Here is a 14776-nt window from a genome sequence, read left to right as displayed (position 1 = left end):
CCAGTTGCAATTCGTAATGCTACACTGATCACCAAATCATCACCAAACACAGGCTTGCTCTACAAAGAACAGCAGTTACATTATCAGAAAAATTATGCTCTCCAATCTTGTGACCCACGGTTTGAAAAGTCTGTTTGCATTCAAACATTTTTGGAGAGAAAAATCAGACCTCCTTAGATAACCCTTACAATTCACCTGCATTTCCTGCACCCATGCATTTGGAATCAGTAACAAATGGAGAAGGAAACCACGTGAATATATTGCCTTGTTTGCTGCTTTTAAAAACATTTACATAAGCAAGGGGTTGGGGGGGGAAGGAAGGTGCATATTGTGCACAGTCAATTGCAAAAATCAGAATGCACAGGTGTTGCTGTCTTTCTCCTACCCATTACAAATTGTGTGGCTGTCTTTTTTTTTTTTCAAGTTATTATTCTATAAGCTAAGAAGTTACATTCCTGTTACATTTAATTTTTAGGACAGTATACCAACCTTAGAATGCAAAAGCAAGCAATATACAAGGTCCCATTTGCTGTCAGAAAGGAAGTTGATTGCAAGATCTCAGGTAGCAGTTTGTGCAAATAATAGTCAAGTTTTCGTTTCCTGAGAATAGCTGCAATCTGAGGGAGGAGGAAGAAAAAGGGAGGACAAACTTTAATTCAATTAGGTTCTTTCTTGCACATTGTAAAGAAAAAAGAAAAAAGCAAAATGAAATACGCCCATTTAAGTAGTAAATCAAATCTCCTTAAATTTGCTGGTTTTACAAACAATACCACAAAGATTTCCTTTAAACTTGTTCCAGATATTACAGTGTTTATACCAGGAAATACGCCACATAAGCCTAAGTGGAAACTGTGAGAGAGGTTTTACTACCTTGTTACCATTGGCCATAATAGTCAGAAAGGTTGTCTGCCAGATAGCAGAACTTTAAGATGTAATAAACTCACAAAGATTTGTCTTTCAGGCAATTGGAGCACCTCATAATAAAGGCCAGCACACCACTAAGCAATGCACTACGCGATCCAGATATGGCCCCTACACTGTGCCTACAAAGTGCTGATGCATTTCTAAAGGTTTCTAATCCTACCAAACAGCTCCAAGTCCTCCAAAACTTTTTCACTGTTTGCTAAAAGAAGAACACATTCTTGAGAAATTGTATAGAAACACTATATGAAAACATCACGTTACGTATGCCTGAAGTAGAAACCAGGTTGGATCTGAAAAACAAGTGCTCTCTTGGTCAGTTGAATTTATGTTATGAAGAACTGTTAGATGAAGGCTCAAATATAACACGTCCTCAAAATCCTTCTTGTCTACTGAAATCTTGCAACTATTAGAACAAGGAGCCAGATTTTTCTCAGAAGAGCACAGCTAAGACAAAAGGCAACAGACAATTCAAATTCTGTACACTCAGATTAGACAGAATAAAAAATATTACCCTTTGAGGTGGCTGAATATCTGAATGGACTGCCCTAAAAGGTTGTGGACTCTCCAACACCAGAATCCTCCAAAGCTCAGACCAGGAAATGCCCCAAACACCCATCCGACTTGTCCTGCCTTGAGCACGAGGCTGGAACCACATGGCCTCCAAATCTCCATGGTTCCATGAACTTAGAATGCACTGACAGACAGATTTTTGTTTTTAATAGCATTATCATGTTCATCTGCACTGGTTTCTCAAGGACTCTTAAAACAGTCAGAGCTTTCAACCAATGCTTACAGTCAGAAAACTGCAGACAGAAAGAGCTTAAAACTACAAGTGCTGATGAGAACAGCAGGCAGCCTGTTGGTCAGTAGCCCCCCTTGAGGACTTGGTTTCTCAATTCAAAGACAGGGAGAAGGAATTGTTCTTCTCAAAACCAGCCCACTTGCACTGAACAGCAAGGTGTTTTAGATACAGAGATAGGATGAGGCTTTTATCTGGATGAGAACCTATGAGATACGGTCTAGTGGCTTGTGGGAGCAAGTGTAATGGGAGGACAGCTGAACTAGATGATCTTGCAGGTCCCTTCCAAACTTGTGATTCTATGATTCTGCTGTAACTAACCAGAAGAGAGCTCTGCCAAAATAAGTGCCCAAAACAAAGCCAGAATTAAGGAGAAACATATGCACAAACAGACTTCTGAAAATAGATTAACGCACCACTTCATCACATGTCAAGACTGCTTAAGCCATAATAGATTAGGCAACAGTGCAATCCAGATAATCTTTCTGTTGCAAAGTCTTAATGCAGGCTAAACACCAGATTACTCGTTGCCACCTCCTCAGCTATTTCCAGTCTACTGTACAAAGGTTGTGAACATGCGGAACAGAAGAATTTTTTTCTTTTTAAAGAACACAACCTTTGAGCTGAAGTGTAAAGTCGTTTCCTCTGAAGAAGCATTTTATACTTTTATATCTCTTTTAAATATACAAAATTTTGAAAATATTGGTATTGTTATAAAGCAGTGTCAAATCAAAAGCTAATGGTTAATTCTGTAGCATCTCCAATAAGTTTTACACTAGTTTTTCACTTTCCCTTCTCCTTACTACTCAACTCAAAGGCAGAAAAGAATCAGGAACACCATCACACAGGTCAGGCTGAGGAAACACTGCTTATGATAACTGAAGGAGCTGCACATGTAAAAGCAATGTGGCTTGAGGCATGCACATCAAAAACAGATAATGCCCATCATCTCCACAGTGCTTTACAGACATCAACTAAGCTAAATGTACCATGTACAGCCAAAACCTGACAAAAGCAGGTTACACAGCAAGTTCCTCCCCTTCACCCCACCACTTATAGTGTGATTACGTGGAATGAACACCAGTAATACTTCCAGACTCCACCTTGTATTCCCTTCCAGCTCTCCACAGTTACAAGAAGTACTCTTACAGTTGAAATAGGCAAGAGAGATTCTGAAACATGCCAGCCCATGGCATTTCCTCATTCCCATAGGGATAAACCCCATTTGGGTGATTTGGGAGGTCACTGTGATGAAGGCCAAATGCTTTGTAACAAACACTCTGCTCAAGGCTTAGCACCAGACAGTAGCAACAGACACCAGCATGGAAGGAAAGGGCCATGAGGAAACCCAGTAGCTACCTCCTTGGCAAGCTTTAATGCCCATGAAGAGAGTGCTAACAGACAGAGCACAAGGTTACATGGCAACCTGTGCTATGTGAGGCACCCTGCAGAGTCAGATCCAAGAAACAGCTGTCTCATTGAAAACACGCTCACAGATCTCCAGAACTATGGGAGGAAACCTCATTGCAGTCCAATACAGGAGGGAGACTTATTTTTTACATCGTCTGTTAGTAATACGACAACAGGGAATAGTTTTAAACTAAAAGAAGTTAGGAATAAATTTTACACTCGGGGGCAGTGAGGCCTTGGCACTGCTCCCCAGAGAGCTGTGGGTGTCCCAGCCCTGGAGGTGCTCAAGGCCAGGTTGGATGGGGCCTGGGCAGCCTGAGCTGCTGGGGAGCAACCAGCCCATGGTAGGAGGTTGGGTGGGCTTTTAGATCCCTTCCAACTCAATTTGGAGATTCTATATAAAAGGAGCAGATGAATCCTCAGATTCCTTTACTTGAGTACCTAAGGGAGGTTTGCATCATGACCTTAATGCTGACAGATAAAGTTTGGGATGTTACTCACTATAAGAATGAAGGACTGCAATTCTGAGTCAAGTGATTGTTCCAAACAGTTCGCTATCACGTATCCAAGAGTGGCCCGAAGCAGCTCCCTGCCTCCCAGTGCTCTTCTCTCCTCTCTACAGTTTCTCAGCTACATTCTTTTCTTTTTAAGACAGAGAAGTAGAAAAATTATTCAGTGCTTACAAAACACTGCAGATTTCCAGCATAAGTAAGAAAGCACGAAGTGAAGAAAAGCTGTATTAGAAAATGCCATGAACGTTTGCCACTGCATGAAACCCTGACACTATATTCCTTCCCTTCGATTTCACACTGCTTGTGCTGCCCCACCTCTCCTCCTAACCACAGTTTACCTGCAATCCAGGGCATGGAAGAATGCACCCCTCATAGCGCTACAAGATCATGATTTCATGGAACAAAAAAAATAACAAAATAACCCTTTGCAACACAGTATCACCTTTCCTTTTTTTCTTCTGAAAAATATCAGTAAGAGTGTGGAATAGTTTCACAGATGCTAACAAATAACCCTGACTGTGCTGCTTTCTCACCAGCAGGCACAAGGCAGCTTGTGCTTCTCATCTGCCCACATGCTGCATATCATCCATTTAAAAATGAGTGACAAAGCTGTAAAATCAAAATGTTACCCAGCATACACATCTCTCTAAGGAGGAGATTAGAAAGGGAACAGAAGACCTAACAAAACCAATGCTCACCATATAGCTGATGTTCTATCAATCTCTACTATATAAACCAGTATGGATGTTATTCACATGAAGCCCCTGTTAGGTAACTGCACTTTCTCAAGCAGATTTGCTCTCTGCAGATAAAGAATACTCAAGTTCGAAGTACTTAGTATTAAAGATGTCTTTATTCATCAAGAAGATTCCAGCCCATGTAAGAACTTAGCATTTGTGTCATGGCGGAACATAATTTCTTTTAATTTAATTTACAGAATTCAGAGACACCTGGAAAAGAAACTCAATGCCAGAACTGCTGTTGCCTTCTCAGCACAACTTAAGTGTTCTTATGCTATGAGAGAAACTTCACACAGTAGGACAGCCTGCAGATGCAGTCCTATCTGTCTGTGCAAGCATCTAACAGCACTCACTGCCCAGGGCCCTTACTAGCAGCTGGGCTGCATGCTGGCACAGCTCCAGAGATGGGATACACAGCTCAGCTTTCCCAACAGTTTTGCACTCTCAGCTTCTAAAGTAGCCCAGCAGTGAATCTCATCTGTCTCAGTCCCCTATAAGAAGCACTCTTCCAGATGCACAAACAACAACCAAGAGCAAAAAGGAATTTAAAACAAGTCATGCACTGTCACAGAGAAGATGTCCAGAGCTTTCAGAACTTTGCAATTTCCCTCTTTGCATCCACATATTATGGCTCTTGATCTCCTTTCAGATTCAGAAAATACAGATATTTCCAGATTAGAAACAGGAAACATATGGGAATCTGGGTGAAACTTTGATCGCAGCACTTCAGACCTCAGACAGCTAAACTTGTGCATTCACAGTAAGACAAGTAACACCCACACAGCAGTAACAAGTCAGTGTGATGAAATACGCCTGTATTCCTGATTCCTGTCGTGTGCCACTTCTGCCCTACAGCCATGTGCTGAAAGAAAGCTGGGGCAGAACCAGACCTGTCAGGCTGACTTCCAGGGAAAACATTCCTGGTCCCAAATAAGACAATTGGTTTGATACTATGCACGTCATCAGCTGAATAAGTTGAGTCACCATCCCTGAATGTGTTTAAAAACCATTTGGATGTGGTGCTTGGGGACATGACTTAGCGGAGGGTTGTTAGTTAGGGTAGTATGCTGAGGTTGTGGTTGGACTTGATGGTCTTTTCCAACCTGAGCAATTCTATGATTCTATGGACTACAGGCAGCACCAGCTTGACTCAATGCATGTGCTCGTCGACATACACACACTGATGGATTCTGTGGTAGGCTAAAAAACAGTGAAATTGCATCAGCTCTGCTGTGTGAGTACAGTATTATTTATTCATCTCTTTCAAGCCACCACTTTTTTAGGTTTGCACAAACTTTATGTTTAAGAATGCAACCCCCTCCATCAAACCTTAGTGAGCAGGATGCCCCATCCCTGGAGGCATTCAAGGCCAGGCTGGATGTGGCTCTGGTGGTTGGCGACCCTGCACATAGCAAGGGGTTGGAACTGGATGAGCATTGTAGCCCTTTTCAACCCAGGCTACTCTATGATTCTATGAACTTAGCCCAGCATGCAACACTGACTGATGGAAACTGAAAAAAGCAGAATCTTTTCTATCTCATTCGTTCACAAGCACCACTAAAACTGAGCACATGATAACAAACACACACAAAAAAAAAAAGAATTACAGAAATACTGAGACGCCTAGCCACATCTCCAGGCACAAAGCTCCATGACTTATGTCACAGTAGCTATCTAGCATGCAAATGTAGAGACTACCAATAATGCTGTGCAGATGGTTTATATAATATATACGCAGCAAATCATTAACAAGCTAGGAAAACTGTCACAGCACAAGTTATGCAAATGGACCTTTAGAGATGATCCAGCCCCACTGCTCAATCTCTTCAGGGCTAAACCACATTATTGAGGGCGCTGTGTTATGTTTCTTGAGCAGTGACATCAACCACCTCTCCAGCAAGCCGTTCCAGTGCCTGCTCACCCTTATGATAAAGACATTTTTCTTAATGCCCAGACTGACTTTCCCCAGTGCAACTCCATGCCATTTCTACACTCATCATCAGGTTCCCTGAGCAGAGCCTGGCACCTTCCTGCTTCACCTCCTTAGGGACTTCTGGAGAAAACTGAAAGCAAAGCAACTCTCAACATTTAAAACAGTTAAGAAAATGTCTCATACCACACAAAGACAGATGTCAGATTTGTTTCAAAGCTATATTTGAATATATTAAATACACATGTGCTTAACATTCTACATTTTCACAGTCCTGTATGAATTTTCTAAGGACGTTATTCCCTTGCTTTAAAAATGATTTTTAAGCACTTTGGAATGACTTAATCTCAAAATGCCCTCAGGTAACATTTGTGTTTCGAAATACACTGTTGTCTAAACCAGCAATTTGTTCCCAGTGACTCTTCTTAAACATTCAGATCTTGTGTTCCTCAATTAGCTGGTACCACCCTGATTTCACAGATAAAAAAAAGTGAGGCTTCATAATTTCACAAGTCAGCTCCTGCAGTACCACAAAGAGGACTGTGTTCCCCTGCTCTGCCCCCCAACTTCCTTCCTCTGTGCCTTGAGAGATGTTGTACAAGGATTAGGATGAGGGGTGTGGCTTGTTTTGTCGTGTTTAGGTTTGGTTTGTTTTAAACTTCGCACATTTGCACCCAAGTTAAAAAATAGAAACGAACAGGAGAATTCATGTACTCTCTGAACATCCAGATTACCTTCAGTTCTGGCATCACTCTCAATTCACAGAGAACAGATGTACACCTGCTTGACAGAAGCCTCTTTGCCAGGTTTGCTGCTTCCCAGTGCCTGTGCTGAGTTCATTGCTCTGTCACGGCTGGGATCTCTCGCTATCACTGCAGTGCAGGCTCCACGCCACCCTTGTACCTTTGAGCTTCAGCTCCTCTATGCAGCTGAATTCCTTGCTGATTCTTCTGAAATGCTTGCACTTTTCCCACTGAAATAAGCATCTCACCAAAAGACTTTTTTGGTTTATTTTAGTTTTATGAAAAAATGTTACTAGTCTGCCCTAAAAGCTGCCTGAACAGACCGGAATGATCGCAGCCCGGAATGAAGATGTTGCAATCAGGCTCTTTCTTTAGTAACATTTAAACTAATTTTAGTCATAATTAAAGTGGCTTCCAGAAGAACCTGAAAGCAAGAACGCGCTGACCTGCAGGTCCCTCAGAACATAGCGCAGAACTGAGATGATCAGATATGCCAGCACATGATTACAGCATCAGGCTATGCCATAAACAAATCCCATTTCTTGATGGGCCTCATAGGCAGAAACATGTTACAGGGTAACGCTAACAGCCTTCTGAGGCTCCCCACCCTACCTCCAATACACAATCATGCACAGCACAAACAACATCGATGTCTGTGCCTATATGGACTGACAAAGCAGCATCTGTTTGGTGCTTGCTAACTCCAGGCTTGGCTCAGGATGAATCCAAACAGCTCTCCCTATGAGATACCACAGTTGAAGCAGGGCTGGAGTGAGGCATGGCCGGCGGGCACCAGCTGCCTTTAGGCTGGGCTATGGCCCTATCTCATAGGGTGTAGGTACAGCCAGGAAAATTACGCATCAGGCTGTAAAAGGAAGGAGGGAGCCTGGCTTAAATTAAGCAGGGACAGATGGCCAGGTCAGGAGAATGATAAGGGGAAGGACACAAACAACTCTGCCATCTCACAAGCAAGAAGTCAGAAGAACTAGCTTCACTGCAAAGTAGAGATCAAACCATTTTTATCTTATGAAAGGAAATGTTACTATCACTGGTTACACCACTTCATATTATTGATTAAGCATTTCCACCTACTGGAACATGCACCATCAAAAAACATATGTGAAAAACATTCAACCCCTCAGGAAACAGAGGACTTTGCTCTGACACGTGTAATGAATGGCAGGCTTCCCACGTGAAATCAACGGGAACCAAGGGCAACACAGGCCAAGACAACTCAGTCCTGATAATGCAGTCACTCACAGCTGGACCCTTCATCCCTCTCCCCAGCCTGATACAAGCTAACAGAGCTCTTAGAGCAGGTCCAGAAGAGAGCCACTAAGATGATCAGAGGGCTGGAGCACCTCTCCTGTGAGGAAAGGGTGAGGGAACTGGGATTGTTTCTCTTGGAGAAGAGAAGGCTCTGAGGAGACCTCATTGTGGCCATCCAATATTTGAAGATAGCATGTAAACAGGAGGGGGAATGGCTGTTTGTGAGTGTGGACAGAGATAGGACAAGGGTTTTAAACTGAGATGGGGAGATTTAGGTTAGATATTAGGAGGAAGTTTTTCACATAGGTTGGTGACACACTGGAACAGGTTGCCCAAGGAGGCTGTGGATGCCCCATCCCTGCAGGCATTCAAGGCCAGGCTGGATGTGGCTCTGGGCAGCCTGGTCTGGTGGCTGGCGACCCTGCACATAGCAGGGGGTTGGAACTGGATGAGCACTGTGGTCCTTTTCAATCCAGCCATTCTGTGATTCTAATCATGACCTCATTTTCTTCTCCTAATCCTAATTTCTGGGAAAAGCCCAAATTGTTCAATTTTGAACACACAATGTTACATCTCCAATTTATTTATTTTTAATCTTTATCTTATCTTAAGGAGCTTTGGAGATAATGCAAATCAACTTGAAGGTCTTTAGCAAAATTTTCTTAAAAGATCAAGGCAGACAAGTTTTAAGTCTACATTTATAGGTGGTTGCTTTGTTGTTTTTTGTTTGTTTGTTTTTTAAGATTGGAGGTCAGCAATTTTTAACTTTTTCCCTTACCTCCTTTCATCTGGGAGCCTCAATAAATGCTGTAACTACTGACAATGACGCTTCAGAACCTTCCTGGTGAGTTATGAATCAGTAAGTTCAGTACCTGTTATATCTTACTCTTCTGGAGTTACTAAGTTTCTCTTCTGTTGCACAGCATGGCAGTAATGGGCCTCAAGTTGCACCAGTGGAGGTTTAGGTTGGATATTAGGAAAAAAAATTCTGCTCAGAAAGAGCAGGGAGGTATTGGAGCAGGCTGCCCAGGAAGGTGATGGAGTTAATATCCCTGAAAGCGTTCACGTAATGTGGAGATGCAGCACTGAGGGACAAGGTTAGTGGGCATGGTGGGGATGGGTCCATGGTTGGACAGGATGATCACAGTGGTCTTTTCCAACCTTAATGATTCAATGGTTCAAAATAAGGACTGAAGAGAAACATCACATCCTGGCCGGCTGATCAGGATAGCTTACAAAAGATGCAGGTTTGCACTGTACAGGCTAAGTAAGACTTGGATCTAAAGAGTTCCCCTAAGAGTTCAGCCAGACGCTCTGTTGTTCAGCCAACACACGGAAGGCATCTCTCTCTTTTGGGAAAGGCATGAGCACCTAAAATACAAGATCACAACTGAGAGCAGCTGCTATGATCAATTGGTTGAATTTGGAGCTGTACTTCCAGGCTGGATGTGGCTCTGGGCAGCCTGGGCTGGTGGTTGGTGACCCTGCCCGTGGCAGGGGTTGAAACTACATGATCTTTGAGGTCCTTTTCAACCCAGGCCATTCTATGATTCTATGATCCAAAGAAAGCAAACCTCTCAGAAGAGCTACACAAAGAAATGCTTCACTTGTAAAATGTAAGCAGTCTTAATTACAAAACAAGCATTCCTGCCAGCCACTTTATATCCAAAATTGTAGCGACACCAAATACCTATCATAACCTCCGAATTCTTCAGGTTGCCACCTTCTTACCCTCTCATTCTGTCTGCACACAGCAGCTTGACTCAAGTGGTCTCTAATCCTAAAACCTCACCAGTTATTTTCATGACGTTTCAGAGGATTAGTGGCTCAAAAAATAAAAATTAACTTAACTCTGAATGCATAATAAAATGTCAAAATATCACCTATAAACTCAGGACTTGATGACTTAGATTTTTTGCATGAAAGAAATTCTGTTCCAGAGGAATCTGCAGCTCACATCAACCCATCAGGGTGTTTAGAAATGACCTTTATATCCAAACGTGGCTCCATTTGAGTCAAAGTGCAGACACATAAGGAGCAGTAGGACATGGCTGACATTTTTCAAGAAGGTATTTCAGGTTGCTCAGGTATTCAGGTATCTCTGGATCTAAAAGGTTTTACAGTTTACGTGGGTGCTTCCAACCAAACAAAGCCACCAACCAGATGTACATCTCCACCCAAATACCACATTACTGTGCAGTGTATGAATGCCAGGAAGATCCATTCTCCTGAAGGATACTATCACTTAATGAAGAACCAAGATAAGTAATAGCTCAGCCTTCATTTATTAAGGAATAATACAGACACAAATGGTTCTGTAGGCGCGTCACTGATGGGTAGATGGGTAAAGAGACAGGTAAGCAGCAGTGTTTACACACACACAGACTGCAACCCTACACACAACATAAACCCACATTGTCTTCTGATCTCTTCTGGAGAGTGGCCCAATCCACAGCACTTGGAGCAGCAATGCTTACCGAGATGTCCTGAAAACGTAGTGCACAGAACCGATCCAGCTACTCAGCCCCAAAAAACATCACCACAATTACGAAAACTTCCTTCGCATAAATATTTGTTAAAGAAAAAATTAACAAGGACAACACGTGGAAAACTATTTTAGCATCACTTTCCTCATAGAAACAACCTTAAAAAAGTTCAAGCATTGAAAATGAAAAGCACAAACTCTGTCAACTCAGAGGGGAGCTATATTACAGCATTCTAACCGAGAATGTAAAGAACCATAACACAACAGCAGCTCGTACATGCTTTCACCACAGAGTTCTCCTAAACAAAATTCTCATACAACTCGACTCCTATTTACTTTAATGGCAGTACAATTAACTGCACGTTGTGGAACACATACACAGCTTGTCATTGATAATGAATTACTTGAGTACATTATGGAATCCTCTTTAGGACACCAAAATCATTTTTGAGGTTGTAGTGAAGCAATACAAATATTTCAAATAATACTCCACCTTCCTGCATCGTTCATCACGAGCGCCCACCCCGTGCAGCAGCAGGGCCCATTTTCCCCAATCTTCCCTTTGCTACTGATGCATTTGAAGCAGCCCTTCCTGCAGGCATTGACATTCCTTGCCAGGTTTAACACCCAATGAGCCTTAGCTCATACCAACCCTCCCAGAGAGGGAGAATCTTCCTTTCTCCTTGCCTTCAAACACCCTCCCTATTACTAAAGCTTTGCAAGCTGACCCAAGCACCTAGAAAACAAATAAAGGACCACTGGATCACTGGCTAGATCTACAAATGACTGCATGGTTACTAAGTATACTCTCAGGGAGGGACATTTCCACTTAGATACAAAATCTACTTTTGCTAAAGCAATCAACTAATCCTAGGGTGAAAACAACGTCCATGAAAGTATGATCTAAAGACTATTTTGCCAAGTCAAAAAATACAGAAGCTCTGTTATATATTAACAGGAACAAGAAATAAACCACCACTGAACAGCAGCATTTCGAAGCAAAGACTTCTCATAGTTATGTACTGAAAGTTGCTCATCAAACAGCAGTATCACGTAAATTAGGCTCCATCAGTCTCTCAACAACACAAGAGCACCCAAACTTTTAAGAGGTGTGGGGTGTAGATGTTATGAGTTTGGACTCCAGACTGTGACTGTCCCTAACCACATGTCCTTCTCTCCCAGAATGACCTCTGGCAATGTCTTCTCATCCATTCATACTGATTCATTTCCACACAAGCTGTTGAGAACAAACTCTTTCATCTACTTGCCTTGGTTATTTGCGTATGGCAACAGAAGGAACAAACAAGCAGAACAGAAGTGGAAACTTCTTGATGCTGTGCTGTTAGACTGGGACTAAGCAGCACCAGCAACACTCCGAACATCCATTGACAGGACTACAAAGATAAAGCAATTTGAATTCACTCTACCACGTGACTCTAAATGTAGGACAGAACGTTTGTGCTGTGCAACCACGATATTTCACTTACAAATACAAGGTTTTCAAATACAGCTTTAAGTCCAACAAAGAATCACTTCAGGGATGACTCTTAATTCAGCAGTGCTCTTTCCCTGCCAAGCTACTTAATGTGCAAGGCTTCTCCTTCATCCTCCACAGTTGCACCCTTTCAGTTTTCACCTGCTGCTGGTTCTGGTGCTCATCAAAACCCTCCTAGGGGGCCAATTCAATTCGTTAATGCAGCTGAAAATTCAGCCTCACTACAGGCAGGAGACAAAGCTCTTTTTGGGTTAGTGAATGAATTATCGTAGCTCTTCTTGAGCAGATTCAAAGTCCAAGACCACACAGAGTACAGTTACACACCTGTGAGCAAAGGAAGGCAAATTTTTCCTCCCTCTTTAGGTAGCAACAAGATTTTAGAGCAACTGAGGTTTAGAGGAGCTTTCCTCCAAACCCACTGTTGCAGGAAATGTAACATAGGTACGAGCAGGAACCTACTTACCAGGTTTGGCTGCTGGAGAACTCTGATTTAACTACAGTGCTCTTTAAGCTGCTTTATCTTTAGCCAGACTGAATAACCACTGGATGGATAACCACTACATAGCTAACTTCAGGTCTGTTCTCTGCTACTTACAAGTACTCATGCCCCTGCATGGCAAACTGCTTCAGGAAATTGACTTGGAGGAAAAATTACTGAAGGAAGATGGGGAGGTAGAGAAGAGGACACGTCCTTGGTATTGGCTTCCTGTTCCAGCCCAGCATACACTCACATAAACAGTGGCAACTTCTGTTTGTGCCAGTTCAGCCTGAAAACATTCACAGCCAGACATGACAACTATTTAAGACCACAGTGCTACCAAATAGCCATTAAGTTTCCTTAGCATGCCATTTGATGCTCTCACAATTTTCATTCAATGGGAGCTTAAAGTAATCATGCCAGGACTGCAGCGGTTCCACTCTTTGCCTTCTATTTTATGTCTTGATATCTTTATAACACCAGCACTGGCACAGACCAGGAGAAAGGGGAGGTTTAGGTTGGATGTCAGGAAAAACTTATTTTACTAAAAGAGTTGATAAACACTGGAATAGGTTCCCCAGGGAGGTGATTGAGTCACCATCCCTGGACGTGTTTAAAAACCATTTGGATGTGGTGCTCAGGGACACAATTTAGCAGAGGGTTGTTAGGGTAGCATGGTTAGGTTGTGTTTGGACTCCATGATCTTTAAGGTCTTTTCCAACCTAAGCAACTTCACGATTCTATGACTCAGTGATTTCCTTTACTTTGCTCCAGACTCCACTTGCAGCCAGCTCACTGCTCAGCCCTGTGAGCACCGTTACAGCCAGAACACGGAGGTGGGGACAGCAAAATACCTGCAGCGCTTTCAGCTTAGATCAGCTTTCAGGATATGTTTACTCAGATGGATGCAAACAGTTGCCAACTCCTCTACCTACACCCTAACTTGCTGGACACAAGCCAGCCGCAATGGAGATGATATAACTGAGCCTAATTGCACGCCCAGACCAAAATACCTCACCTGTAGGATACTCTCTGACTACTTCAGCTCCTCTAAGCCTTAATATATTCCTTCAGCCTTGTTTCTTTATTACACAGTGGAACCTCCTTGATTCTAAGGCACTGATTAGCCATGATTCCATCCCCAAGGTGCCACCACCAGCACCACGCACGTGGTGCACTTACTGCTGCCAAAGACAGAACGCTAACCTGCTGGGCACATTGTTGTTCCCTATTTCAAGCCTCACCACTCCAGGAAATGCTGAAAATAGCACACCCAGCGTCCTCCTCACCCAGCTCACCCATCCCACAGCCCTTATTACCACCACCCCACTCCATCTCCTCCCCAGAACGCTCCTCTATGCCCTTCACTCTCACACCTCTCAGCCCACAGAGCCCACCGTGACACCCCCACCCTTCCCAAACACCTCCTCCTCCTCCTCCCCCCCCCTTCCCTCATAACCCACCCCTAAGCCGACCACCACCCACCAGGTACAGAGTGCCGTAGATGCGGAGGGATTCGGCCAGCGCACTCTGCGTGACATGCAGGACGGCGACGGAGCAGCGCGGGTGCCAGGTGTGCCCGATCTCGTAGCAGCTGTGGGGGATGGACTTGCTCAGCGCCGCCATCTTGCCGCGCGCGAGAGGATGAAGGGAGGTGGGGGGGGAGACGGCGAGCGCGCGCGCGCGCGCCCGCCGCGTCACCGCCGATGCGGGAGAAAGGTCGCGCGGGGCGCTACCGGCGGCGGGGTTACTCGCGGGCAACTGCGGCCGCTTCCACCCCCCCTCCCAGCCGGGCTCGCGTGAGGCCCGCAGCCAATCCGCGGCGCCGGGGGGCGGGGGTAGGGCTGGAGGCTGCTGAGCGTGGAGGCGGGTTGGGAAGCGATGGCGGCGGGGCGAGGGGAGTTAGTGAGCTAAGGAGGGAGATCGCAAACTCTGGGGATGGGTTAAGAATTGATTTATTGATGGGGGAGGGGGAGTTTAAATGGATGTTG

At 43.9% G+C, this 14776-nt stretch overlaps 1 protein-coding gene and 1 long non-coding RNA gene across 3 annotated transcripts in view; one reads left to right on the top strand and one right to left on the bottom strand.

Annotated features, from left to right (window-relative positions):
- The window catches only part of TMEM135 (transmembrane protein 135), a 164991-nt gene extending 150502 nt beyond the window's left edge, over window positions 1-14489 (bottom strand). Inside the window, exons 1-2 of one of the 2 annotated variants that reach the window (XM_052670054.1) lie at window positions 14271-14489; window positions 490-617 (exon numbers count right to left, since the gene is read on the bottom strand). In XM_052670054.1, coding sequence (XP_052526014.1) covers window positions 490-617; window positions 14271-14411 — 269 coding nt within the window. In that variant the 5' untranslated portion in view covers window positions 14412-14489. The remainder of the gene's footprint in view (window positions 1-489; window positions 618-14270) is intronic. The other variant, XM_052670064.1, reaches the window with a different exon arrangement.
- The window catches only part of LOC128074598 (uncharacterized), a 482510-nt gene that overhangs the window by 76467 nt on the left and 391267 nt on the right, over window positions 1-14776 (top strand). The gene's annotated exons all lie outside the window — the stretch shown is intronic.

The sequence above is a fragment of the Tympanuchus pallidicinctus genome, unplaced genomic scaffold (genome assembly GCF_026119805.1).
Source record: "Tympanuchus pallidicinctus isolate F22 unplaced genomic scaffold, pur_lepc_1.0 scaffold11, whole genome shotgun sequence".
NCBI classification, from domain to species: Eukaryota; Metazoa; Chordata; class Aves; order Galliformes; family Phasianidae; genus Tympanuchus; species Tympanuchus pallidicinctus.
The sequence above is the reverse complement of the archived record's forward strand: the minus strand, read 5'-3'. Positions and strand labels throughout refer to the sequence as shown.